At 39.9% G+C, this 26765-nt stretch overlaps 1 protein-coding gene and 1 long non-coding RNA gene across 8 annotated transcripts in view; one reads left to right on the top strand and one right to left on the bottom strand.

Moving 5' to 3' along the window:
• LOC148057270 (uncharacterized) overlaps positions 1–5236 on the bottom strand; it is a 78698-nt gene extending 73462 nt beyond the window's left edge. For 3 of the 6 annotated variants that reach the window (XR_015702786.1, XR_015702787.1, XR_015702792.1), the window contains exons 1-3: positions 5030–5228; positions 4279–4380; positions 3328–3491 (exon numbers count right to left, since the gene is read on the bottom strand). This is a non-coding gene — a long non-coding RNA (uncharacterized LOC148057270). Of the gene's footprint in view, positions 1–3327; positions 3492–4278; positions 4381–5029 lie in introns of all 6 variants that reach the window. The other 3 variants (XR_015702788.1, XR_015702790.1, XR_015702791.1) reach the window with 3 other exon arrangements.
• Positions 5237–5319: 83 nt separating this feature from the next.
• Positions 5320–26765, top strand: part of MTDH (metadherin) — a 33558-nt gene continuing 12112 nt past the window's right edge. Inside the window, exons 1-8 of one of the 2 annotated variants that reach the window (XM_087749214.1) lie at positions 5320–6128; positions 12308–12412; positions 16613–16694; positions 17149–17328; positions 18813–18881; positions 21368–21619; positions 23578–23664; positions 25654–25752. In XM_087749214.1, the coding sequence (XP_087605340.1) occupies positions 5724–6128; positions 12308–12412; positions 16613–16694; positions 17149–17328; positions 18813–18881; positions 21368–21619; positions 23578–23664; positions 25654–25752 (1279 nt within the window). In that variant the 5' untranslated portion in view covers positions 5320–5723. The remainder of the gene's footprint in view (positions 6129–12307; positions 12413–16612; positions 16695–17148; positions 17329–18812; positions 18882–21367; positions 21620–23577; positions 23665–25653; positions 25753–26765) is intronic. The other variant, XM_087749206.1, reaches the window with a different exon arrangement.

The following is a 26765-nucleotide window of genomic DNA, read 5'->3' as shown; positions in this document are numbered from 1 at the left end:
GAATTTACATATGTTCCATGTATTATTCATAGTTTCATGACTGACTTTTTTTTTTCCTCCTCCCATGTACAGCTTTCCATCTACTAAAAAAGGGACTGAAAAAACCCTAGCTCAGGCAAGGGTTTGGGTTTTGCGGGTTTCCAAGTATACAGCTGCCCAGAACGGGTCTTCTCTGTGGTAGACGTCACAGCCAAGGGTGCTCAGGCTTCGCAGAACCCTGCTATACAGCCATCAGGGGAACAGGACCAGATTAGGCTTCCTGTGGAAGCCCCAGGTGTGCTGCATGAAAAGCTCCCTGAAATGGAGACGTTTCCCTCCATGTTTGTCATTTCCTGGAATTGGAGTTTTCTGATAAAATTTAGTATTTTGGAATATTCCCAGCTACCTCTAGGTCAGAATGACAGAAACCAGCCCAAGCCTGTAACAAAACTATTTAGAATAGAACATAGAGGAACAACTAAAAGAGCTTGAATATGTCTACACTGATGTCCCTGCTGCTTCTGTCACTAGCTAGCTCAGGTACCGACAGCGCAGGAGAGTCAGCAACGTAGACTGCAGTGCAAAAGGCTAAATGCATAAATGAGCCTGCACACTTGGATTCTGTAATTGTACTGCTAATAAATGAACCACATGGTTTCAAGCTAACTTGGTGCCATCTGTATGAACAGCCACCACCTCCTGATTAAAATGCTGTATTAGGAAAACTGTCTTGCCTATAAAATAAAGCTGTGAAAACTCTCCAAAGTTAAATGTTAGAAGACCTGTTACAGGAGATATTTAATGTACACTTGAAAAAGTACAGAAAACAATTTTGTATAACCAGTGATATGAGCTAATAGGCCTATCATTTGGTGTTTGCTTTCCATTAATTCGAAGGGTTTTTTCCCAGCTGGGTAGCAAGTCTTTGCATATTTATTTTTCTCAGCGCTTAGGGCTGACAGAAATTTGAACGTGAATAGCCTGCCAAAGTGTTCTTCACCTCCCAAGACACTCATGAGCTCTATCAGTCATAATGACAATTCAGCTTTCATGACTAAACACTATTTATGTCAAAGGTTTAATGAGAACAGACTTATCCTTCATACAGGGAATTAAGTTTATGATTTTTGTCAGAATGTTTCTATCTTTGGATTATATGGTTATGCACAAGAATGTGAACTATAATGAAAAATAATTTAAAATTAATAAAGGCTTTGAAGAACACAGTACTCCTTAACAGTGAGTTTTGACTTAGGATTCTGTGTCAGCTCAAAAAACTGATCATGTCAACAGGAAAAATAAATAAGGTGAACTTCCAAGGTCAAAGTGGGACATGGATTACTCGTCTTCTAACTGAACTGTCCTCCTCCTCTCCCTTTAGGCGAGAGTAACATGCTGTAACATCCTCAGCTGTAGCCCAGGTGAACATGTCCTCAGGGGACAATTCTTTTTGTCCCTTGCCCCTTCCTTTGGCAGTCCCTTTCCAATCCCGGTCCAAGTGGAACGCTAGACTTTCTCTCTTCTCCCAACCCTAAACAAAACCAGATCTCTAACCATACGTGTGCGCTGAGACTTCGCCCAAGGCCACTAGCCGTCAATCAGATGAAATCAGAGAAATTTCTTAGAGGGTAATCCTTTTTGCAGCCCCTTTCCTGCCCCACTCCAAATGGAGATCCAGACTTTGTCTCTTCTCTGTCCCTAAGCCTAACTGTAGCCCCAACTCTAACACCTGATATCAACAGAGACTAGCCCAAGACCCCAAGTCATAGCCATGATGACCAGGTTCTCAGAAGAGTATTCCTTCAGCAACCCTTTCTCAGGTTGAGTCAAAATGGAGCTCTACTAGGCTCTGCCCTGTTAAAACTCTACCTTAGTCTGAATGCAAAGGATGGGTTGAGCCTTAGCTCCAGACCCTGAGCTAGCACCCAGATTAAAAAGATCTCAGGGAAGAGTTATTTTTGCAGCCTACCCCTTACTCTGGCTGCTCCTTTTCTGCCCCACACCAACTGTAGCTCTAGGCTTTCTCTCTCTCCCAACCGTCTATGTAATGTTAACGCTAAACCTAACCCCAGATATCAGCTGAGCCTCCCCCAACACGCCCAGCCATGGGCTGGATGAAAAATGTCTCCGAGAAGAATTCTTTTCATGTCGTATCCCTCTTTGGCCACCCTTTGTGGCTCCACTCCAAGTACATCTCTAGGTGTGATGACTCTCCTGCTCCTAATCCAATCCTTAACTCTAACCCTAATCCTAATCCTCAGCCTGGGCTGAGCCTTAGCCCACGGCACCTAACCAGGACCCAGATGAGTAATTTCTCAAGAAAAACTCTGTCTGCAGACTACTCAACCCTTTCCCAGCTATTATTTGTTAACATTGCCAAGGATGCTGATTGTTGGATTGGGGATTTATTGTTGCTCCGTCCTTCAGGATAAATAATGAGCATCTGCCTTAGTATTTTCAATTCATTATGTACTGGGTTCACCTTCAAGCAATTTGGAGTCATGATCTATGTGAGATAGCACAATTGCCTATTGTTCAAGGTATTTTCAACTTCCTGACACAAGAGAAACCTTGCATGTATTTATTTTGTTGGGATTCTGCTTACTTTATTTAAATGCTGAGAGGCTTAATTTGCTTCTGTCTAGAGCTGCAAGACACATGGCTTCAATATTGTTTGAGATGATAATCATAAAAAATGCATGGAATAGGTATTTTGAGATCTAGTTCCTTTTACCTCATGCCATGCCAAATGGCAAGTGCTGAGTCTTAAATAAGGTTGTGGAAAGGTATTATATAAGATATATCTAATAGCAGTTGTGGTAAAACAAGGAATGTTTGCAGGTACAAGATAGGTTACATTAAAAAAAAAATAAAATTAAGCTTTGTCTTCATTCGTTTTGGTTTTGTCATTATTTTCTCTTTTGTAATGTGTCATTCAACCTTCTGCTGTGATCCTTGGGAGAATGACGAGAAAGCTGTTTTATATTCAGCACTGCCAGAAAGTCCTTGGGGTAGCTCTGGTCAAATCAATTAAGACATTTGAAGACTAATATTAAACTAATATTAGTATTAAATTTAGTATGAAATAGAATGTTTGCTTTATTTGATGAGTACTGTCAGAGTAGTATGTATGTTCCTGCCATTTTTAATGTCACACAAACTTTCTTCAAAATATTTCAATTTGCTACAAATTTTATGCCTATTTATGGCTGTATCTCATTAGTTCAGAATAAAAAGATATTTATTAGTTTCAGATTAACTTGCTTCACCAGCCGAATCAAACCGAAAGTGGCTATTTTCAAGTGAGGATCTGCTTCCCGCCCCCCCCCCCCAAAATCGTTTTCCTACCACTGCTCAGCTATTCACGATGCTGCCACTCGGTGGTGCCACGGTGCTGCATTTAAAGAGCTTCAGCGGGTTTTCAATTCAATCGCTTGTATTGTGGAATTCAGCCCCACCAGGTTCTTGCAGTGTTTTCTTCAAAATGAACAATATCTACTGTTCCGTGGCCTCTGTTCAAAAAAAAAAAAAAAAATCCATTGTAGCTGAATGATGCTTTCAAATTGTTAGGCATATTTTTTCAGATAATGTATTTTTTCAGATAATGTATTTTGAACTAAAACTTTGTGATCACTGTTCCATCACCTCTATCTATGTAGGGCAACATCTTAAACAAAGAAACTACTTATAGAATAATTTATTTGACGTGCTAGGGCAGCTGAGTTGTGCAACTACCAGTCTAATGATAGTTAATATTTTCCAATAAATGCGCATGGTCTATGCTAAAGCATAAAAGGCTTATAAAAAACCAAAGTATTATGACTTTGAATAAAAAAAGAATCTTCTAAAAGTATATAAATGTCAACCAGTAAAATGCTCTTCTGAGATTGTTGCTACCACTACTTCCAGCAATATCCTTCGCTCCAACTGAAGTCAATTAGAAAAGAAGGAATTGACTGCCTGGTGGTATCGTAAAAAAACCTAGGACTTAGAAGCAATGTAGGAGTACTTTATTAAAAAACTTTGAGAAGAGTAAAAACATATAAATACTTGACTTTACAAAAGAAAGCAAAGTTATGAGTATATGAAAACAGCGTAAGCTATCACTATGCTGCTTAAACAAATGAATTTTATTTTACTACATTTTAAATTTCAAGCATCCCATGCAGATTTCAATGCACTAAACCCAGGTATTTTTCTAGCAGGCTATGAGAGAGGGACATTTTTTGTAAGCAGAATGGAAAAGCAATGCAAAAAGCAAATGGAAAGAATGGGACACATTACTTTCCAGCAACGCACCACTGCAGAAGACTATAGCCACTGTAAAGCCACTCAGCGCCAGCTCTGAGGTTCTGACAGCTCAAATTCTGCAGGAACTCTGGACGCTGCAAGACCGGATTTCTAAAAATCAAGACATGCATTTGGAGCCAAATCTTTTAGAGCTCATTTTTGAAGTCTGTGGAGAGACGCGTTTTTTTGAGTTCCTAATGACAAAACAACTCCCACTGTGATGCACACAGCTGTATTTTACATAAAGCTATTTAATGCGATGTATTAAGCCAGTTTGCAGGAGTCAAGATCTTAGAAAACATGGCTCTTTGAAACTATCTACCTGGTTCTATTACCGGGAGTGGTGTACCTAGAAATAACTAAAAGCACACCCATTTTTTTGTTTTTTGACGTTTTCAAGTGCTTTTTCTGCAGCAGTGATGGCCTCTGAAGCCTGAGAGGAAGGAGCATCTGCCTCCAAGCCCCAGAGACCCCTGACGCGGCCCCGGGGCTGCTTCTGGAGTGAGGCCGGCGGCGACAGCCCCCACAAACCGGCAGTCAGCGTATCCGCACCGGAGCGGCACCGCCTCTCTGGGGCAACCGCGAAATAAAAATAGAGCCCACTGGTGCCCGTTACCGTGGAAATGCACCCACGTTACTGCGGGCCTGGGAAGGCCCTGCTGGGGCAGGGACACCAGCGCCGAGGCCGTCCCTCACCCGCTGCCTCAGCACGGCGCCAGGCGGCCCGGGGACGGCCCGCTCCGCGCAGCGCTGCACGTACCGCAGCCCGGGCGTGTTTCCGCGGGGGGTGCCCACAGGGGAGGGCGCAGGGCCTCCCCGAACGGCGGCAGAGGCGGAGGAGCGGCCACCCCACACCCCCATCCCCGGGCGCCACCGCCCGCCCGGGCCCCGTGTGAAGCGCCGCGGGGCCTCCCGCCCCGGCCGCAGGGGCGACGCGGCCCCCCGACCGCCGCCGCCCCCGCCCCCGCCCCGCTCGCCGGCTGCCACGTCGAGGTTGCTCTCCGCACCGCCCCTCGCTCCGCGCCACCCCCGTCCTTCCCCGCGGCCGGCGCCGCCCTGGGGAGGCGGGGGCGGAGGCGGGCGTCGGGCGGCCGCTGAGGGGGCGGGAGGCGGAGAGCGCCGCGCCCGCCCTTCAGGCGTCACCCTCCGCCCCGCGCGCGGCGGTGACGGCGGCGGCACGCTGCGGCAGCGGCGGGCGCTCGGCGGGGCGGTGACGTTGCGCGCGAGGCGGAGGGCGGGGAGGAAGAGGAGGAGACCCGGGCGCCTGCGGGGCCGAGGCAGCTGCGTCCCGCCGAGGCTCCGCTCCTGTCCCGTCCCGTCCTCCACCCCCTCACAGCGCCGGCGGCTCCGGCTCGGGCAGGCGAGCGCGGCTCTCCTGAGGCCGCGATGCGCTCGGCCTGAGTGCTCCCTTGCCGCCGCGCCCGGTTTGGGCCTCTGCGGGGCAGGGGGCCGCGATGGCTGCGGGGAGCTGGCAGGAGACGGCGGCCCAGCAGGCCGAGGAGGCGGCGGCCCGGGTGCGGGACGTCTTGTCAGGCGGCCTGGGCCTGCTGCGGGCCGAGCTGGGCCTCGAGCTGGGCCTCGACCCGCAGGGCCTGCCCACCTGGCTCGCCCTGGTGGTCCCGGCCGCGCTGGGGCTGGGGCTGCTGGGGCTGCTCCTGGCCGTGGCCTGCGGAGGCGGCCTCCGTAAGAAGCCAGCGCGGAGCGCGGCGGAGAGGAAGGGTGACGAGGCGGCCGGCGCGGGCCTGACAGCCGGCGGGGGCCAGGGCAAGGCGGCGGGCCCGGGGCCCGGGCAGCTGCACCTGAAAGGCGACGAGCAGAAGAAGCGAAACAAGAAGAAGCTGCCGGAGAAAACGGCGCGGGTGAGGGGGGCTGCGGGGAGCGCGCCGCTCGGGGGGGAAGGGGTGAGGACGCGGTGGGGCGGGGGAGAGGCGGCGGGGCCCGGGCGCCGGCGGGGGAGGGGGGTGAAAGGCTCATTGACAGCGGCAGGACGGGGACGGCGGCGGGGCTGGCACCGGCACCCGGCCGGGCGCCGCGAGTCCCCTGCGGGAAGGCGGCGCGGGGAGGTCGCGTCTGGCGAGCGGCCCCGAGCGCGGGTGCTGCTCCCCGGGCCTTGTGCCCGGTGGCCCCTGCTCGGTGGAGCGCCTGCTCCGCAGATGGGCACCGGTGGGAAGGGGGAGGACCGACCGCCGGGACTGGAGGCCGTGGAGCTCCCCCGGAGCCGCCCTGCGATTCGGCCGGGTGGTGTTTGCCCGCGGAAGGGAGGGGGGTCCTGCCTGTCTGCGCCGGAGCCGTCTCCTGTCGTCTCGGGTGCTTTGAAAACCTGGAGGAGCAGCGCGCACACACGGAAATTACACGTTAATAGTCCTGGGTGATGAGGAGAACGCTCGTTTCTTTTTAGAAGCTTTTTAATGGAAACAAGAATTATATGAAAGCACTGTTTTTTTAATTTTTATTCATCGAGTGCTTGCAGGATTAGGAACCAGTAGTGGAGACCTTAGTATGGCTTAGAATTTCAAACCGGCAGTTGCAGTCCAGGCAGGTATAGGCTATTGGAAGCAGCGTTGTAAGCCTCGTAAATGCTGTGATGATTCAAACTTGAGTAAGGCTTTTTGCTGTGTCTTTTCGACAGAACATGTTAACATCAGTCTTGTGGTGAGCTTGCCTCAGTAGGAATATGTCTGATTTAGTTGTTACAGTAAGGATCATCTCCTTTAATAAGGAAATCTGTGTCTTAGCAGCCCCTTAGAAACAGATCATTCCTGTCTTTTTTTTTTTTTTTTTTTTAATCCTCAGTGTGTGGTGTGGGAACCTTCCATCTTTGACAGTATGCGTGCACTTCATGAGAAAATTAGTAGAATGCAGAAGCTATCAACTGGCCTTTTAAAGCTTTCAGTTATCATAGTTTTGGGGTTTGAAGGGATTGCTTCTATAGCTTTTATATTGTTAGTATGTTTGTAATCCTATTTATGTCCAAATGGATTATACAAATGAAAGTGGAGCAGATGTCTCCTGCCTGTTACAACTGTGTCTTTTAATTATATCTTGCTCTATAAAATCTGAATTGTTTACCTAATCACCAGAAAAAGGAGAGAAAATGGGTTTGTACCTTCATTTGAGTCTGTGGCAGTATTAAGACTTGAGAAGTTTGGGGGTGTTTTTTTTTAATGACAAGTTAAGGCTAGAATGTCTTAAGACAAAAAAAGCCTGCATATGCCACCAACCTGCCTTTGAGCAGTGAACTACTGAAGTTGATTCTGGAAGTTGCAAGGGACTGAATGCTGAGCACCAAGAAGAGGAAGCATTGTGATTCAGAATCTTTCCAGTGTAGCTAGGTCTCCATTTTAGAGAAGGCACATTAAAGATGCATTTGTTTTTCCATCTTGAACAGCAAATCCTTCAAGATTTAGTAGATCTGTTATGCCTTCTTGAAAACAGAGAGTAATCCTAGAAATAATTTAGATTTTGCTTGTTTTATTTTCTTTAAATTCCAGTATAAAAACAAAGCATAAACTCTTGCAAGTCATCATTGAAGACATTAAAAAATGCCTCAATGGAAGATAGAGTGAAGAGGTAGATGCACTGTTAACTTGACAATGCTCTGTAGTGCAGGGCTTCATAAGAGCAAACTTTGTATTAATTTTTTTTTATATAAAACTTACTAATATTTTTGCTGAATATAAGTACTTGTACTGTTTCAAGCTTGGTTTACTGGGGCACAAAATAAAGTTAAGGCTATGTAAGAGCAAATATTTTCATAATCAAAAGAGTATAATAGTTTTTCAGCTATCAAGCTGTCATTCTGTATTGTTAAGATTTTTAAAGTTATTTTTATAGTACTTTGTATTCATTATTTCACTGCAGAGGTGAAAGAAAAGCTTACCTTTTCCATAAAGAAAATGCACAAACTGAATCATTAACTGTAGCGCAAATAAGTTTATACCAGTGGTGAAGTTTAATAGGCCTGCCTCATGTTCATTTCCCAAGATAAGTTCATAGAGACCGCATTAGCATGTCCCAACATTTTCTGACTTTCACATGAAAAATTCTCAAAATAACATTGAAGATTTAAAGATGCAACAAAAATTCTTACCAATTGCTGCTTAGTCATTTTTGTCTTGTGTTTTTGTACACTATGATGCTAATACTGAGGTCTGTGAAGGAAAACAGTAAGCATATTATCAGTAGATTTACTACAGGGTTTGCTATGCCTAGGTCTAGATTTCCATTGCAGGCATTTCAGACAGCTTAGAGCAACTGGTCTGTAACATTAAAGAGCACACTACAGATGCCTAATTAAAAGCTGTATGGTTACTTTAATACAGAATTACTGAGCTCATCATATGGCAGGTGATGCATAACTCTCATCAGTCAGGATCAGAAATGTTCTTCACTGTACCCTTTCTGAGGAAGACTGTTATTGCTTTGTTTCTTGCACGTGGCTTTATTCAGTTCCTGTATAGGTAGGGTATGACTTAACTGATATTTTTAGTAAAATAAGTTTAGTTGAATAGCACTGCGTTGACTGGATACAGTAGCAGCTATGAGATTCAGTTTATTTACTTGCTATGGGCAGACTGAGGAAGAAATGAAGATGAAATGGGTTAGCATTCATTAACACTATAGTTTACAGAGCCAGTTCTGGCTTTCTCCAGCTGCTTGGAGCAAGGTAGTATCATGGTATCCTTACTTTAGATTCTGTGCAGTAAGCCTGAAGCCTCTATTTCATTTTTTTTTTTTTTAGCTCCTGGCAGGGGCTGAAATCTTTGTCTCCTGTCACAGAGTTCTTTGGCCCCTATTAGGATTTTTTTTTTCTTTCCAAAAATCTCTTGATCTTCAATTTCAGTTCCTTTCCCTTCTGAATAATTGCTGTGCCTCTCCTACTTCTTAAACCTGCAGCAGAAAAAGGTGAAACTTTTCTTACATGGCTTCTGTACAATCTGCAAAGCACCATACAAACTTGAAAGTAACCATCTTCTGTACTCTGCTACAGCTTTAGAAAGCTATTCACACCATTTATTTGTAGATGCAGAAAGTACCAGATTGACTATGTACTTCCTATTGTTTGAAGTACACCTGGACAGTAAATGCTGCACATTTTAGTAAAAGCATTTGCATTCGTTTGAGAAAGTTTCATACTTGGTCTGATTGAAAGAGCTTTTCAGGCTGTGACTGTTTTATGCTTGTTGCACTTAGAAGTAGACTGCATAAAGACTTTTTCATACTTTGAACAGATAAGCACATTTTGTGTATATGTTAATTGTCAAATTGCAGGAGAAGTAGGGGTGTAGAACTGTCCAGTGCTCAAAGACAAAACTGCTTAGTTTCTTTCTTAACAGAAGCTTGCAGAAAATAATACTGGTTACAGATTCTTTCATTGGCCAAAGATACTCTAAGTAGGCATATCTTTATCATGTGTAACTAAGGACTTTGGCTAATACGGCCTTGTAAGACTCAAATGATAGCAATTTCATTACTGCCATTTGAAGTGTGAAACTGAGTTATCCATTGCGCTGTGCCATATTTAAAGAACAGTATTTTTCATTTTAACAGTCTCAGCAAAACCTTTATTCTACTTTTGGATTATCTTAAAGCCCTCAAATGAATGTGTGTGAAAAAGGTTTATTTAAATATTGGGATTTTAAGGTCAGCAGGCAAGAAATGCATTCAGAAATCAGTAGTGTTATTGACAGCACTATTTCTGCCTTTTTGCATCTTCCCTATAGCTTTTAGGATGAGGAAAAAAGATGGCAAATAATAAGTTGCACAATTTGAATGAATTAATGTTGTCAGTGGATATTTAATATATTACCATAAAGCTTTAAACTTTAGTTTACAGTAGTTGTCTTTTAAAAATAAACATTTCTGAATACTATAGAAAAGCCTTTTTCTTTCCCGCTGCTGTTACTATCTTTGTTATATCCAAAAATGGTCACATGAATTTTGGTTAAAATTCTATGATTCATCTGTGGGCAGAAAATAAATGTGGAAAGCTTCCACTGAAAAGGAGGCTATTACAACTCAGGGATACATTCAGGGAGAATGTATCAAAGTACAAGTTTTTAAACATATTTCTAATGGTTGTTGTTTACATGATCAGATGATCAGATGGCATTTTAAACAGTCATGTGGATTAATTTTTCCAGAGGGTTCTTAATGGATATGAATTAGTTTATTACTTCAGAGAAACAGCTGTTTGTTTTTTTTTTAATTAAAGATGAAAACTTTTATCTACTGAATTTTTGAGAGGGGTTAAGGAAGTGGGTTTCAGTTTAAGGTATAGATGTAGTAGCAAAGAAGCAAAGCTAGGTACAGAATTAAAAAAGTTAGTTGGCTGTAAACATTTTTGACACAAGATGCAGAAAATCTGTTATCTAACTCTACTGCTAAATGACTTAGAAATAGTGATTCTTTCTCCAGCTTAAGATCTTAAATGTCATGGGCATTAACGTGGATTGAAAGACATCACACCACTAATAACATGGCTCTGTGGAATCTGGAGAAAATAGAGGGGTTCGAGAACTGATTTTTGGCAACGGGTTATTTTCCAGATTGAATATCAGGTCGTTGGTATCCCTGTGGAATCAAGTACTGTAAGCTTCGTTGAGAGGAACTTTGGAGAGAGTTTTGAGACACAGATCTGTAAAATATACTTCATTTTCAGAATGCCGAGAGAAACGTACTGCATCTTAGATACGAAAAGTGTAGTTTAACGCTAGTTGTTGCAGGAGAAGAAGGGTTAGGTGACCTGATCTTTCAATTTCTATTAATAGTTACAAAATAAGAAGTTGGCATGCTGGCTAACTACAGTAAGCAATATTATGTTATGCACTGGTGAAAGCATGCCAAGGGTGATTTGTAAGCATAATATAACGTGGCAAGACTTAAATACCTGTGCCAGTTAAATTGAGGATGAGGTTTGATATTTGAAGGAATAGGTCAAGCTAAGTTGTAACATGGCTTTTGTTTTACTTTAAAGCAATCAGGTTTGTGTGATGTGGAGTTAAAATAGCTTTTGGTTTTCTAATAACAAAAATAACTAAAGATAATATAATTTGAACTTCATTTAAAAAGAAATTACAGAAAGTAAAGCAACTATGTTGTAGTTATGCTTAATGTCTTAGTTAATTTTCAGTCTTTATCTGAATCATTATGAGTGTGCATCAATATGAAACTGTGTGGACTCAGTATTGATTACTACTCTTGACAATTGTTTTTCACTCAGTGAAATTAATGGCTAACAGTAGTATAATGCTTTGCTTATTTTCATCTTTTCTGCAGCTAAGCACAGTAACTTCAGTCATAGCTTTTTGTTAACAATAAACATGACTTAAAAAATTATTACATTTTTGCATAGGGAATATATAGGCTAAGGTGTATGCCATTGCTGTCAAAGGTGATGATAAAGACTAATTTGATGACTGTCCAGAGTTTTAACTTTATATGTTAAATAATGCACGCTAATTTTCTTTCCTTTATTATGGGAGGGGTAAATGGTAGACTAACGTAATGACTATAATCAGGTCTGTCTGAAAAGAACAATGGGATGTCATGCTTAGTCATGCTTCATGTTTGACTTCTAATGTCTGTTCTACTATGAAGTTTAACTTGTGAAGGAAATGAGCTGTGAGGGATATGCATAGGTAGAAATTATTTTAAAAATTCAGCCCATTGCTGAACTGCTACAAAGTGGTAAATGTGCTAATTTAATTAGATAATTTATGGCACATACAACTGTGTGTTCTCAGTCAGTAAGCTGGTAACTTCAGAAATTTACCTTTTTATAAGTAACTCCTGTGTTGAGTAGGATTGAGATGAAATGAGGGTACTTGTGTTTTCTTTCCTTTCTCATTTCTGTGTTTGGTAAATATAGAATTGCAGTAGATATTTTGAGTGCCAATCCACAATTCTGTCTGATTTACTTAATAATCTTGCGCACAGTTTTCAGTCAACAAATAGTTGCATTTCAGTAGTAGTGTAATTTGAGCTTTGCTTCATCTGCTTTCTCCAATTTTTTTATTTACACTTATTGTTTACATAGCCTAATGGACGGTCTTTCCTTGATGTATCTGAGGATGAAGTAATACAAACTGTCCGTAAAGAAAATACAAAGCAGCCTGTGGACACAGAAAAGAAGAACGAAAAGGTCAGTTATGAATGTGAAATGACAGTGTCAAAGTTTAATGCACGTTATTTCAATGTCTAATAACTCTATTTGTGATTTGAAATCCTGTTACTTACTGAGTGAAGAGGCATATTTCTTACTATGAAGAGTACTAATCTAATTTGGTGTTAGAAAGAGCTAAAGTGGTATTTTCTTAACTTCTGAGAGCATGCTTTATCACAGACTTTGCATCAAGCAAACTCCCCTCCTTGCCGCCCCCCCCTCCCCGCCCCCCCCCAAACACTGGTATCTTGTTTGCCATGTGAAAACGTTAAGCCTACAGAAATTACGTTTTGTGTTTCATCTTTGCTGGCTTCTGTGGAGATGCAGCATAATGATAGTATTGTTAAGTGTCTTGAAAATGGTCTAACAATTGGGGGACGACTATTCAAAGGATTAAGACCGTGTGCCTGCTTATTTCTTTTGTCAGATGTATCCATTAGTGATTAGCGTTCTTAATTTCTGATGACAAATATGGGCTTTGAAGTCTGGTGTGAGCTTTTTGTTATGCAAATTGGACAGCTACATTAAAAACATCTTTTTAAGGCTTGGTCTTTTGCTTTATCTAAAATGTAACCATACTAGTGGCAATGTTATTTTTTGCATTGTGAGGCCTAATATCTTCTAGCCTTATCATAAATGCTATCATTTGTAGGCAACATGGATATATTTATGATAGGCCTTTGATAATTTTTGGCTTGGTTCTTTTGCTAACGTTGTGCATGAAATTTTCCTACTGACATGGATTTCTGATTTATTTTCTTCAACAAAATACGTTTATTCTAACTGTACTGAGGAGTATTGGAAAAATAAATGATTATGCATAAACAGTCGGAAAGCAGTAGTTGATTATTGTAATTTGTTTAGCTCATTCAAGCTTTAATTAACTTACTTGACTATCCTATAATAACTTCTTTTGCAGTTAGTATGTTGGCTAAAAGACTGTATGCTGTTAGGTGGCTATAGGGCTCTAAACATTTTTAGCATTGGCAAATAGAAAGACTTTTCTGTGAAATCGCTTTGCCTTAAAATTTCATGTTACACACACTTCTTTCGTTCTCCATGTGTCACATATCAGATTGACTTTGTGATTTTTTTTTTCAAGAACATAATAAAATTTGATCCTGAAGGAATGACTATATTTTTCTTCTCAACTTTCACTTTATCTCGAGCAGGTTTCCAAGTAGATAAGGTGTTTAAATGCTAAACTCGAGCTTTACCTTAAAATTGTGAACATAGTGATCTGAATTTTAAAATGTTAAGTTGAAACTGCAGCTCCAGGAAATCAGTACCACTATATGGATATGGATGCTTATTCAACTCGTTATGTTTTCCTATCACTTTGGCCAACCCTGGGCAAAACGTGATTGCTTCAGGAGTTGATTGTTACTCTTCAATTAAAAACATACCCAAGATTGTAAGGGGTCCTGCGTACATGTCTTTATATAGCTTCGCATGGGTGGTCTAAGTTAGTGGGCAGGATTTAAGTAGTATGTGCATTTGTGTAGATATATGAATCTATACAACCTGTGACCTGAAGTGCTTGAATATATGCTTTCAGTGAAAATCACACTCCCTTTGTGTTTCTCTATTTCTTAGTTGCTTCAGGGCTGTAAATTTCATGCATGTTTTTTCAGGATAGTAATTTAAGTTGTATTCTCTTGTTCTGCATTGGGGGACGGGAAGCTTTGGGTAGTGTCTGGATTGTGGCTCTTCATAGGGTTTATGAATCTCTTGACGCTGAACAGTTTCTTCCCCTTTTTTCCATTTTAGTGACTTGCACAGTACAGGGGTTTTGGTTTTTTTGGGTTTTTTTTTTAGTTTTTAGTGTAAGAGACTGTATCAAAGAAACAACTCTGTGGATGAGATTGCAGGATGTTAAAACTTCATTGGCCGTTCTGTTTGCAAACATATAACTGCCTTGTCTTGAACAGCAGAAATAAACAGACCATTGGGGGTGAGGAAGAAAGGTTTTTTTCTATTGTTCTTGCGTGGGGGACAGTGCATCTTAAAGACTTAAGAAATTTTGGCAGACCTGCTGAGTTCCTCATGTGCTCTTTGGCTGGTGGCAGAGCCAACACTGGCAGCTTTCTGTGTTGCAGAAGGTGACACTTTGAATGAATAGGCTTCTGCAAAATGATCTGCTAGCTTGCTCAGTACTCTTACTGCTTCAGTTTGTTACCAAGATAGCAACTGTTCAGCGCTAAGTTTGACAGGTAGTGAGTAAACTGGATAACTAATTATGGTTCTGGTATCTCAGATCAGATTCTAGTAACTCAGGAAAGCAAATATATTTTCAAGATTTGAATTCTTGATCTTTTTAAAAACATTGTTTATTATTAACAAACTTTTTTTTTGAACTGTTAAACTTTGATGTTTTCATGAGAAGTGTAAAATTTGATGTCAATACCTCTGTAGGAGCTATTTATTTAAGAAACTGGAGTTATAATTTGGAGGAGCAGTCATCTTAAACTGCTGTCTGGGAGACTTCTGAAGTAATTTCAGGTGTTCTCCTAGTGCCAGAGGACAGTTGGGTAGTTACGGCTTTGTGGGTGGGAGATTCTAAGACCTCAACTTCCATTCTCAGGGTAGCTGAAAATGGGAGATGTAGGTACAAACTTACTTACCTTTCCTCTGCTTGAGCTCCAAGAAGCAATTCATAACTGTTTTTCCTGCTGGTTTTCACTTTCCTTTTTAATTCTTTCCTTAGAAGGTGCTCTGGCAAATAATTTGGCTTGTTCGTATCCTTAGAACCAATTATTCTTGGGTTACTTTTGAAACCAGCCCTTTTGGAGACTTTTCAGAAGTTAGATAGCTGGCATGCGGGTAAAGGAAGTCTACTGAGCAAGTAAGTGAGATAATTCAGTTTGGGTGCATCTGTATTGTGGGTCCCCTAGTGCGGTAAACCGTGATTTAACTGTTCAAGTCAGTTTCCTAAGTGTTATAGGTGTGTTGGCACAGCATTGCATATAAGCAGTGAAATTTTTGTTATCTCTGGCACTGCACTGACAAGCTATACTGCTTTTGGTATCTATATTGAAGCTACATGATATTTTTGGGGATGCTAACTTAAAGGCATGTGAACTGCATGCCATGGTGGGCCCATAAGATTCTGCTGCAGCTGTGGTAATAATTTAGCTGCTACCAATTCCGAATTCTAGAGAGATTGTTATACTCTTCTTGGACATCTAAGACTAGAAAATCATTTAGTTTGAGCTCAGGTATAAAGCTGGCAATTACTAGTCTTACTCTGGCAGACGTATGTATTCCAGAAAGACATCCAGCATTCTTAGAATATCCTTATTCGAATATTTCAGAGACAGTGAATCAGTGAATAGTCCCCCTTGAGAGAGTATCCACTTGAGTGGATAACCATCTTTCTTTTAAAAGTCTGTTTTTTTCCATTCGGGTTTATCTGGTAGTTCTTACACCTTTCTTCACTAGATTGAAAAGCTTTTCAGTACTGTATTTTCTTTCTAAGAAGGTAGTTAAGTCAGTTTGCCATCACTTCAGCTTATCAGAAGGTTAAACTCCAAGGCTTTCTGCAATATACTCTCTCCCAATAATCTTCGGTCATATTTCATCTTTTTTTCTCAACATTATCTTTTTAACACTTTATATTGCTACCTGTTGCACCAAAACTGCTTGCAGAAGTAGTCATCTCTGTTCCTCTTTGTTTATCTCTGCTTGTATGGCCAAAAGCCATAACTGGTGAAACCCTGGAAAAAAAACCTGTAAATCTATTGTATGAACTCTAATCACAGTTCCTGTTTTGAAGTCATTTTCCAAGCTGGAATTCTCTTACCCACTTTTTTTTAAAGGAGTCACTGGCATTATTTATTTCTCCGTGTATAACTTTACACTTGCTTCTGCACAAAACAAATTTTGGCAGAATGGGATCTGCCTGCCAAAGAGTCCATTACTCCTCTGTGACTGTGATGCCGTCAGCATAGCTTCTTCCACCAGGCTTTGTGCTCTGTAGCATAGGTAATCATTCCCCCCACCTGCCATTTGTGTACTGCCTAAGTCTTTCATGTTACTTCAATCGTCTGGACAGAGGGTTGTTCAGGAAAATCTGTTTCAAATTTTCTCCTGTATTTTGGTGGTGGGGAATGCTAAATCACTATGACAAGTGATCACTAAGTAATGATTAATGTGTTGTGTTTTTTTTTTTTATTCTAGTCAAAGAAAAAAAAGAAATCAAAGGGAGATGCTAAAACAGTTCAGGATATGTCACGTCTAGATGGAAAGGAAGTTGATGAAGGTACTGAACACAAACACACACAAAAAATACAATTAGACATATTTTGACTTAAATGCCATTTAAGATTTACTTGTTTGTGTTTCATAAAGAAACATAATAAACTCATTTTGTCATAACTCCATAGTTGCATATTATATCTGGCAATCTGATAACTTCAACTGATTTTTTTTTTTAAGTTAAACTAACCAAAAACTGAGAAAAGTCAGGAATAGTAGGGCCCTCATGTTGTTCATGTTTTGTTCTGTGAGGCAAATTATTATCGTATTGTATCCAGAAAAACTTACCTTTGGCCAGTTGTTCATGTTTTCAAACTAATGTTGAAGTTGACTGCTATGTCTGTGATTTTTAAACTGAACCTGTACTCGGACTTCAGCTTGATATGAAACAAGCTAAAACTCTTTCCTTTTTGCTTTCTGACTTATTTAGTGATGTTTTCATTTGGGGGATGTTTTAGGAACCTGGGAAACTAAAATCAGTAACAGAGAAAAGCGACAGCAGCGTAAGCGAGACAAGGTGCTGACCGACGGTGGCTCAGGAGAATCAAATCTCCAAGGGGTGGAAAATACAGTTACAGTATCCATTGAACAACTGATGCCTACACCGTCGCTTCCAGTTGGTCTCAGAAAAAATAAAGGTATGGTGGTTGATAGGTCTGTGAACGTGTTCTAGACACAATAGTTGAATGCTTAAATAGTGAAAATTTTAAACTGGATGTACAGGAGGTGTATTTGGAGGTGTAACTCTTGAAGAAATTATTTCAAGCTGTCTAAGGGTACTTTTCATTGTGCAAAACTCCCCCTTTTTTTTAGCTACGCCTTCGGGGAAGCTCAGGAGAGAACGTTCTGGAGTAAGTGGCTGAGGCGCTGACCTCCACACTGGTGCTCTGTCAGTAGCTGCACAGCTGCATAGGCATATGTCTCCATTCCTTCACTTGTGCTCTGCTGACTGTGCCCTTTATGTTTCTGGAAACTTCAAACACACCCTCAGCACTGCTGCAGGCAGCACCAACTCCTTAACTTTTTGAACACTTCCTTGTGGGAAGGTTATGCCCATGAGTTCTCTTTACAGATCATTTACTGCTTAACATGTAGACATTTTTTCCAACATAGATTTAGTAGTACCTGTACTAAAGCTGTTCATAATGGTGGGGCACATCTGTTTGAGATTGAGTAATCAATTATTATAGCTAAGGATTCAATAAGGAAATGTAGGCTTTCGCTTCTATGGCTGCTGCTGTTTCAGAAAAAAGTTGCATGGGCTGGTTTAAACTGTGTGTAGGCACAGGAATTCATATTTGGCTGCAATTGAGAAATGGTTTAAGAAGCTAAAAGAATCTGAAGACAAACAGTTTAGCTTTCTAATATACTTTTAACCTACTGATACATTTAGTGCTTTAATTAGGTGAAACTGATGTTCTAGCAACCTTGTAACAATTATTGAAATTTGCATGACTTACCTGGTGTTTTTATTGACACTTGTTTGCATCTTGACTGAGTGCATGGTTATTGTTGTTGAGGACTAGATCAATTGTTTCCTGGGTTTTTTTTCTGTCCATTTACAAACAGCCGCCTTCAAGAAATGGTAATTCCAACTGTCTATATACTCTGTGGCTACCCATAACTACTGTAACCTCTCTAGCCAGAGTCCTTTATGTATCATATGTTCTTACGTATCACCGTGTACGAGACTAATCTGAAAATAATTCAGCTGTATCTAGTGTTTTCATGGTAAGGTAGAAGTTAGAAATAGCTATATATTTCTGAAATGCTTAGAGCTGCCCTTTGCTTGAAAATGACAGCCTCTGTTTCAGATTTCTGCTCACCATTATTGGGTAAATTAGCTAGAGTTCTTTGAAATCTGTGGTTACTTGGTTTATAGGCCCTAAGTCAGTTTTGAGTTCATTCTGTCTGCAAAATAAACACAAATAATAAAGAGCATTTTAATCTTATTCTGAAGTGTTCTGGAAATGTCTTTCTTTACTTTGAGGTATTGATTTTTTTTTTCCTTAAAATATCAGCGATGGATACCCTTTTTGAAGTTTGGTTTTTTTTTTTTTTACAGGTGTTGCCATTTTGAAAAAACTTACTCTAGCTCTGTTTTCTCTTACTTCTTAATCAGGTGATGCACTTCTGAATGCGCAAGTTAGCAGCTCTAAATCTGCAAAGGGGGAGTCATCAATTCCACAAGGTAAAAGACTTTTTCATTATTAGGCATCCTAATTAACTAGAAAAATGTTTTACAGAAGTGAAAACACAAATTGTCAGTGCAGGATTTTGTGCAGTTGCTGGTGTGGAGCTTTATTATGTAGCTGGCTTTTTTGGCCATGCAAATGTTATACTTCTAAGTTGCAGTTACTTCTGAGCAGGTTGAAAACAGTCTCTTATTACATGTAGAAAAAGGATTCGATATCTAGAATTTTCAGCCAGATTACCTATTACAAAAATTGTTACTTACAGAACAGTAAAGCTTATTCTCAAGCTCTACTTAAAAATTCTTTATGCCAGCTTTTCAAACTTAACTCACTTTTTGTGTTAATGAATTGATTATTTGCTCAAAGAAAAACTTAATATAGTTAACTGCAAAGAGCTCAAAGATACCAGTCCTGATTATTGTAAAGTTTGCACTTGTTTCAGATTGTATACACAAGTTACTCAGTCCTTTGAGAGGCGTACTTTAAATGCATTCATTTGGAAGTATGTAAATATAAATGTATATTTATAAAGAAATACACATGACATTATATGTCATACACATAATTGTTTGAATATTTGGCTATTTTTAGACTGCAATTGACTAGTGAGTCTTAGCAGTTTTCTAATTAAGAGATACTTGAAGTGAATGAGTTTGGCATAATGAAATCAAGATGATTGTTTCTTTCTCATAGACAACGTTAGCAGTGTTGCTTTAGCAAAAAGTAGTCAGTGCAATTAAGCAAGCCAACAAATGAGTTATTAAAAGCACCCTGGTCCAGAAAGTGAATCACTCTCTGCTGGTCTTTGAGAGCTTTACTTCACATGCACGCTTCCTGGACTGTAGCACAGAAGAAGGAACTGTATTCTTCAGAGATGCATAATGGGAGGACATGAGGCAATAATCAAGTTTCAGTAAGGGAAATTCTGACTGGCCATGAGGAAAAAAGCTCATCATAATACTGCCCAGAGACACTTCGAACTATCACCCTTTATGATTTCCAGAACTTGAATAAAGTGGTATAATTTGAAGTTAACTGTGCTTTGAGCAGAAGGTGGAACTAAGTGACTTCCAGAGATCCCTTCCAATGTGTGATTCTGTGAAAACTTGCTGGTCATATAGAAGGTAAATGTTTGTGACAGGAGAGTAGTATGATAAACACAGAATAATCAAGCTCCTGCTTCAGGACTCCAGCTGTCTTTTTGCAACCTTGCAAAAGAGTTTTTCTGTCAGCTATGTCATATTACCCTTAGGGGACATTGACTGAGATGAACAATGTCAGTGCTGTGGAGTTGTATAGAGAAAGGGCAGTGTTTCTAGGTACAGCAATGGTGACCTGATGTCTGTGTTTGGAAATGATTTGTCTAAGAAAATCTAGGCATATCTCACCTAATCAATTCCTTGCCAGTGAGGCCACCTTGGATGTCATATGTTCATGCTGCCTGAGCTATGAGCTCATGTGAGGAATGAAATATTTGGTCTATAGTTTTTGTTGGCATATGATACTGACTTACTCGTGCATGAGGTTTTGGCTGACTGTTTTAAGTGTTACATTTGCAATATGCAGTTATTTCTTAATCGTTTGTAAATGAGGAGTTTTTCTGTTGTTTACATTGTCAAAAGAGAGAGAGGATTTGATTCACAGAGCCCTTTGTGAAAGATCTGTGATAGATCTTGGTGCTGGGTGGGTGCACCAGGTGACCATTAGCCTTTATGTTTTATGGGGGCATAAACTAAAAATAATTTCAAAAAAGTTTTATAATGATCTTTGTCTCAATGTACTACTGAGTCCTCTCACAGTATACATGAAACTTGCTAAGACTAGTAGCTCCTCAGCAGGGTAGACTGTTGCAAATTGACTTGTGGTCCGTTACCTTAATGTAACGTAAAATACATTGCTTATGAATTATTTTGAGTGTTAGATGATTTTTTTTTCTTCCCTCAGACTTTGATGGACTCTATAGTCAATATGATAGCTGTGCTCTTTGCAAATTTTGTGTAGTGCCTGGGAAGCATTTTCTAATCCTTGGTCATTTCTTTTACTTCCTGCCTAGAGAACTGCTGTATGCAGTTATGAAACAGAAATTATTCTCCATTTAGTGCATTGGGTTTTCCACAGATCATCACCATAGTCTGTAAGAGAAATTACCTGGCAGTGTTGGAAGCACACCCCCACCCCGTTTTTTTACTAGAGGCACTGGTTTACCAAGATTTCAGCCCTATAAAGAAAGGGACACAGGAAGGAGAGTGCAGTTTGGGGCTGTTTTTTTCCTCACTCTTCAAGTTGGTAGACAGATGGTGTGTATCATCTGAACTGGAAAATCAGCTGAGACAGAGCAGCAGTTCTTCTATACCACACTGGTGTAGCAAAGCTGTGAGTCATTTGTACTTTTTTTTATTGTTAAGTGTATGTGCATGTAAGTAATATAATTCTTCATCCAGTTCTTATTTTATATAATGCTTTCATTATGCTTGTATTCAAGTTTCTCCAGGATTGAGTGAAAGCCATACAGTAAATGGAGGAAGCTGGAACGAGAAGTCTGTAAAAATCTCCTCACAGATTGGTGTAGGGGAGGAGAAATGGACATCTGTTCCCTCAACTGCAGCTGGGAAGAGGAAGACTGAGACATCGGCTTGGGGCCAGGACACTGGAGATGCTAATGGAAATGGAAAGGACTGGGGTGTAACCCTGGTGGGCAGGCCCTGGAAAGAGCGTTCCTTGTTCACTCCTATTGGTAAGCTATTCTGAAGAAAACTTGCTTCACTTAAGCATTTTTTCATAAGTGTATTTTTTAGTTGTGAACCTCTTCAATAGCTTTATGTTTATATATTAAAAAAATTTTGGAGTGGTCTAGTGAAATGTGAACTAAGTAGTTTGTTTGTTTGTTCTATTGGCTTAACATCTATGTCTCTGTTCACAGTTTAACTGGGTTTTTGGAGTTTATCTGAAATAATTTTATTTCTGTGAGGGAATCAATTTTTTTTATATCACATTCCTAAAATTCCTAAGTCATTTTTAAGTGTAACTTCTTTTCTAATGAATGTCTTTAAAACCCAGGTCATAAGTCTGTTTTGTTGATCCAAAATTATCAAATCAGCTCTGTTTGTTTTTGGCAGATGTTTGTTTAGGCTTCAGGCGTTAAGATTGTTCAACTCTGGTGGCATTTAGTGTTACACTGTTTTTCTCATAAGAAATTGTTTTTAGTCTTCTCCGGTACAGTTTTTTGCCTTTATCACCTGTACTGTCCATTGTAGTAACGGAGAAGAGAATTCTTCATTTCTCTCTGGGCAACAATCTTCAACTTATTCGTAGATGCTGTAATATGGTACTTCCCACTGTTCAGTCTAAGTGATCCTAGTCTCTTCTGGAAAGCAGTGTTCCTTTGTAGTCATTGATGTTGTTTTAGTCTACACCTCTTTTATTTGTCTCGCATATCTTGAAATGTGGTGCCTGAGGCTGGACTGCTGTACCATTGGAAGCTTTGCTGTTGCCAAGTAGAAGCAAAGGGCTTTTTTCATTTTCCAGTTAGCTGTATTTCTGCTGTATAGTCTAATAAGGTAGTTCTTACTGACTGTGACCAGCTTGTTATTTTTGTTACCGAGACTACATGCCTGACCAGGCTGATTTACTTCTGATAAAATGACTAGTTTTGTGGGTGAGGGGAGAGCAGTAGACATCTCCTTATGATGACTTTAGTAATGCGTTCAACACTGTCTCTCAGAGACAAACGACCTGGAGGAGGCAGCAGAGTGTCATTCACATCAGATTCCCAGGTTACACCAAACTTGAGGGGGGGAAACCAGTCAATACAGTCCAGATCAGGGGTGCCATCCAGAGGGACCTAAGCTAGCTGGCGAAATGGACCGACAGGAACCTGAGGAAGTTCAATGAGGACAAATGTGAGGTGCTGCACCTGGGTAGGAAGCACCCCTGGCTGGGGACTGACTGGAGAGCAGCTCTGTGGATATGGGGTCTTAGTGGACACCAAGCTGGACATGAGCCAGCCATAGGCCCCAGCAGCAAAGGACACCAACAGTATTCTGGGCTGTGTTAACAGGATTCAGTAGACTGGGGATAGTAATTATCCACTTCTTGGATGACATCTGGAATACTCTGTCCAGTTTTGAGTGGCCACCCCCCAAACTAAATAAATATAATTCTAACCAGATGTTTCTTTTGACACATTAGTGCTACTGATTACTTCTGCTTATTTTCTACCTTACACTTAACAGTCAAGTATATCTTAATTTTTAAGCAGTATCTCCTATTTGTCAATTCTGAACTCAGTTCTGTTCTTTAATATATATCCAATTTGCTCCAAGCTAGTTTTCATCCACAGAGCTAATAAATATGCTTTTTGATAACTTAGATGATTGCAATAATGGGAAGAAGAATAATAGTATGGGGCTGAAAACACAATTTACTTTTCCTTTGTGAGAAGTTTATGTATAGAAAAAGCTGTAGAGGGAAGATCTTAGAAAGCTTGAGAATTGTTTCAAGCTGAGTGTTTGTACGGTCACATCTCTATCAGCACTGATTGTCTGATGTAATAAGCAAAATAATGCCCTCAGTTGTGTGAAATGTTAACATAACTGGAACATCCACTGTTTTTCTGACCCTATTCATAATTAAATAGCTAACTTTTTGAACATTACCAGCAGTGTGAAATTTTTTTTTTTTTTTCCCGCACAGCTGCTTGGAATGTGGATGCAAGGATTAATACCTCTGAACAGAATTCTAATTCTTTCTCTTCATTTGGATTAACTCCTGGAGTTTCTGGTATGTATGCCTCTCCAGAGATTTTTCCACTCTCTTCTACCCCATCAGGTGGAAACAGAATTTGCCAAGCGTTATTAATATGCATCTTTCTCATTGTTCTTTGAAAATAGTACTGGTAACTGTAAACAAGTGGAAGACATGTTTTATGAAAGCCTAGAAAGCTTTTTTTGTTACACTTAAATTTTGCAATAAAGTAACTGTTCTAAATTGATAATCAAATGCAGGATCAATAAGAAGTTGATATTTCTTATTTAGCCTTCCTGTTTGTGTGTTAAGTCTCAATAATGGGCATAAGAGATTGCTCAGTATTGCTGTGTCTCGAGTTGGAGATCTGAAGTTTGCTTTCTAGGAAAGTCTGTTTACCCTGATCTTCTGGGAGGTTTGTTATTTGATGGTTGGGTTTTTCTCCTTCAAGGAACTGAAGCACTACTTTCAAAATACGTTCTGTAGGCAGGAGTTGAAGTCCTGAGTCTTTTCTCTGTATGATGGGTGGGAAAGCTGAGCTCAGGGGTTTTCTTGTTTTGACGAGTGAAATTGCCATAGAGTGCAAACCTGGCTTCGTAACAAATCTTGTGTGTTAAACTACTGACATAAGTGCTACAGTGATTTATTATGCAATAAAGGGATCATATGTCAGGTTTTCTGCTCTTGCTTGCTTACTCCCATTATCTAATGAGCTTGGCATGGCTGTTTTCTTTTAGGAAGTAGCTGGCCAAGTGCTTATGCACTTAGGCTATGTTTACTTGCATTGCAGTTTACAGTCTTTTAACTGTGGAACTCAAGCTCAGTGTCCTACAACTCACATGAGTGCTTCATTCTCTGTGCGCATCTGAGCCAGGATAACAAAGAAGTTATAAATGCCAAGGTCTAATTTACCAGACTTTCCAAAGAACAGTTCACTTAATGAAAACTTACAGAAACTTTGTCTTAAAGAAAAAGAAGAAACAAAGTCTTAATTGTACAGAGTTTTAATAAAATAACATTTCCCAGGGGAGACACTTGAATTCAAGTAGGCTAAAACTTAAGAAAGTTTAGTCAATAAAGTGGGACAAGAGACCGATCTGAGATTCATTTGCAATACCACCATTCCAACTTTTAAGTGAAAGAGAAGTGTCAAGTCAGTGAAGTACATTTGTCATCTTTGATGCACATTAGCCAACAATGTTTTAATGCAAAGGGACCACGCTAAATACTTACTTCTGACTTGTGACTGGCTAGCAAAAAATGAGAACATGTCAACGTTCCTGTCATCTGAGGTATCTTTTGCTGTGGTGTTTATAAAATAGACACCCAGCTAGCTATGGTCCTCTTTAAACTTCATATCAAAAGTAAGTCTCATCATAAAGTAATAGTCAGTCTCACAGTTTAGGTCTTTTGTTTTATTTTTTTCTGAAATGGCTTGTTTGCTGATGCCTTATTTTTCTTAAAATAATGATGTTAGATGTCTAACACTTTCTTTTATTGTGACTGATATAGGCCTTACTGTTGTTTGTCATGCTGCTTTTATGTTCCTGAAACCTTTTACTTGAAATGAAAATTGAATTCTTAGTAATGAAAAATTTAATTGCTATATCTGCAGTGTAATTGATCAGGTTTCTTTCTAGTACTCTTTTCTTTTAAGCTTTTCCCTGTAAGAGTTCTTACTGATACAGGGTAATAATTTTACTGCCTATAAAATTTTGTTGTATTTTTTGGTTTGAGACGACTGCTATAAGCCTTCGAGACTGCTGTTATTCACTTTTCCTATCTCTTTTTTTTCCATATTCTTCTCCTGACTTAATTTTGTCTTCCTTCTTCAGTTCCCTTGTTTTATGAATATATCTCATTTTCAAGAGCCTTGTAGTTTTCCTGTCCTGTGCAGTCCTTAGAATCAGGTTTTTGTATTTGAGCCTTCTGTCTTCCTTTCCTACTTTGATTGGAATTTCTTTACCCAAGAAAACTCAGGAAGCTTATTAACTTACAAGTACAATTTTATTTATTCCCTTTCAGGATCCAACAGTGAGTCAGTTTCTCAGGCTGGTGCTTCTGATTTTCAGTGGGATTTAAGTCATGCTCAACCCCCTGTTGATGACGAATGGTCTGGGTTAAGTATGTTCCTCTAAAATGTTCATTAACAAAATTTTATGAACTATCATTACTTTAAAGTGTAGTTACTTATACTACCTACTTCTGTTAGCCAGTTGTGAGCATCTGAAGAAAAACCTGGAATGTTTCACTTCTGTAAAGCTAGCTGACAATTTGAAGAAAGCAGGAAGAAGTATTTTTATGAATGATAATAGAAAATGGTTAATTTTCAGGAAAAATACTTGGGTATTGACACTGAGAAGTCAAAAAGAGCTCATGCATTTGAAGGTAGTTCTGGCTTTTGGTAGAAAATCTTGGTAATGAATTAAAACAGTCTTACTGCAAATGATGAGAAATCTATTGCAAGTCTGCAAAAGACTAGGTATTTAGCAGATTGTATTTGAGTCACTGAATTTGCTTTTACATGTTTGTACTTTACTGAAAACTTACTGTGACATAAAACATTTGTGTTTAATCTAACCTACTTTCTCATTTAGCAAACATTAGGAAGTTCTTATGTGTGTAGAAAGCTTATGCAGGATAGAAATCACAGAAATTACTTGGAGATTGTAGTAAAATTGATGTTTACTCTCCCCTTTCCCCTCCCTGCCAATTTTAAAATATTCTTGTAGTTCTTACCACAGTCTCTCCCTAAACAGGGCTGTAGTATAATAAAGTTAGAGCCATTCCTAAATATTTACTAGTGAAACTGTACCTGTGAAGAAAGCTTTCAACCTTAAATTCACTTATTGAACTGCCTTGTAATTGATATCTTTATTCAGTCAGAATTCCAGTAAGAATGTTGAAGAACAACAATTTAGTGCCTCTCATTAGGTCTTTGACCTGAAAAATTGGTCAAGAAGTTGACCAGAAAAGCTGCCTTGCATGTTACCTTCTCTGTTAGAACAACTTCTTGTTTAATGACTGCAAAAGTAGAATGGATTGATGCAGTCCTTGATTCTACCAGTTTTGGCATGACTGCTCTGATACCAGATCATTTTGAAACTTATCTTTTGTCTTTTATCTGGTTTAAGGAT

Source organism: Nipponia nippon, unplaced genomic scaffold, assembly GCF_047370975.1.
Source record: "Nipponia nippon isolate SJK-2023a ecotype South Korea unplaced genomic scaffold, ASM4737097v1 scaffold_1, whole genome shotgun sequence".
In the NCBI taxonomy this organism is placed as follows: domain Eukaryota; kingdom Metazoa; phylum Chordata; class Aves; order Pelecaniformes; family Threskiornithidae; genus Nipponia; species Nipponia nippon.
The sequence above is the reverse complement of the archived record's forward strand: the minus strand, read 5'-3'. Positions and strand labels throughout refer to the sequence as shown.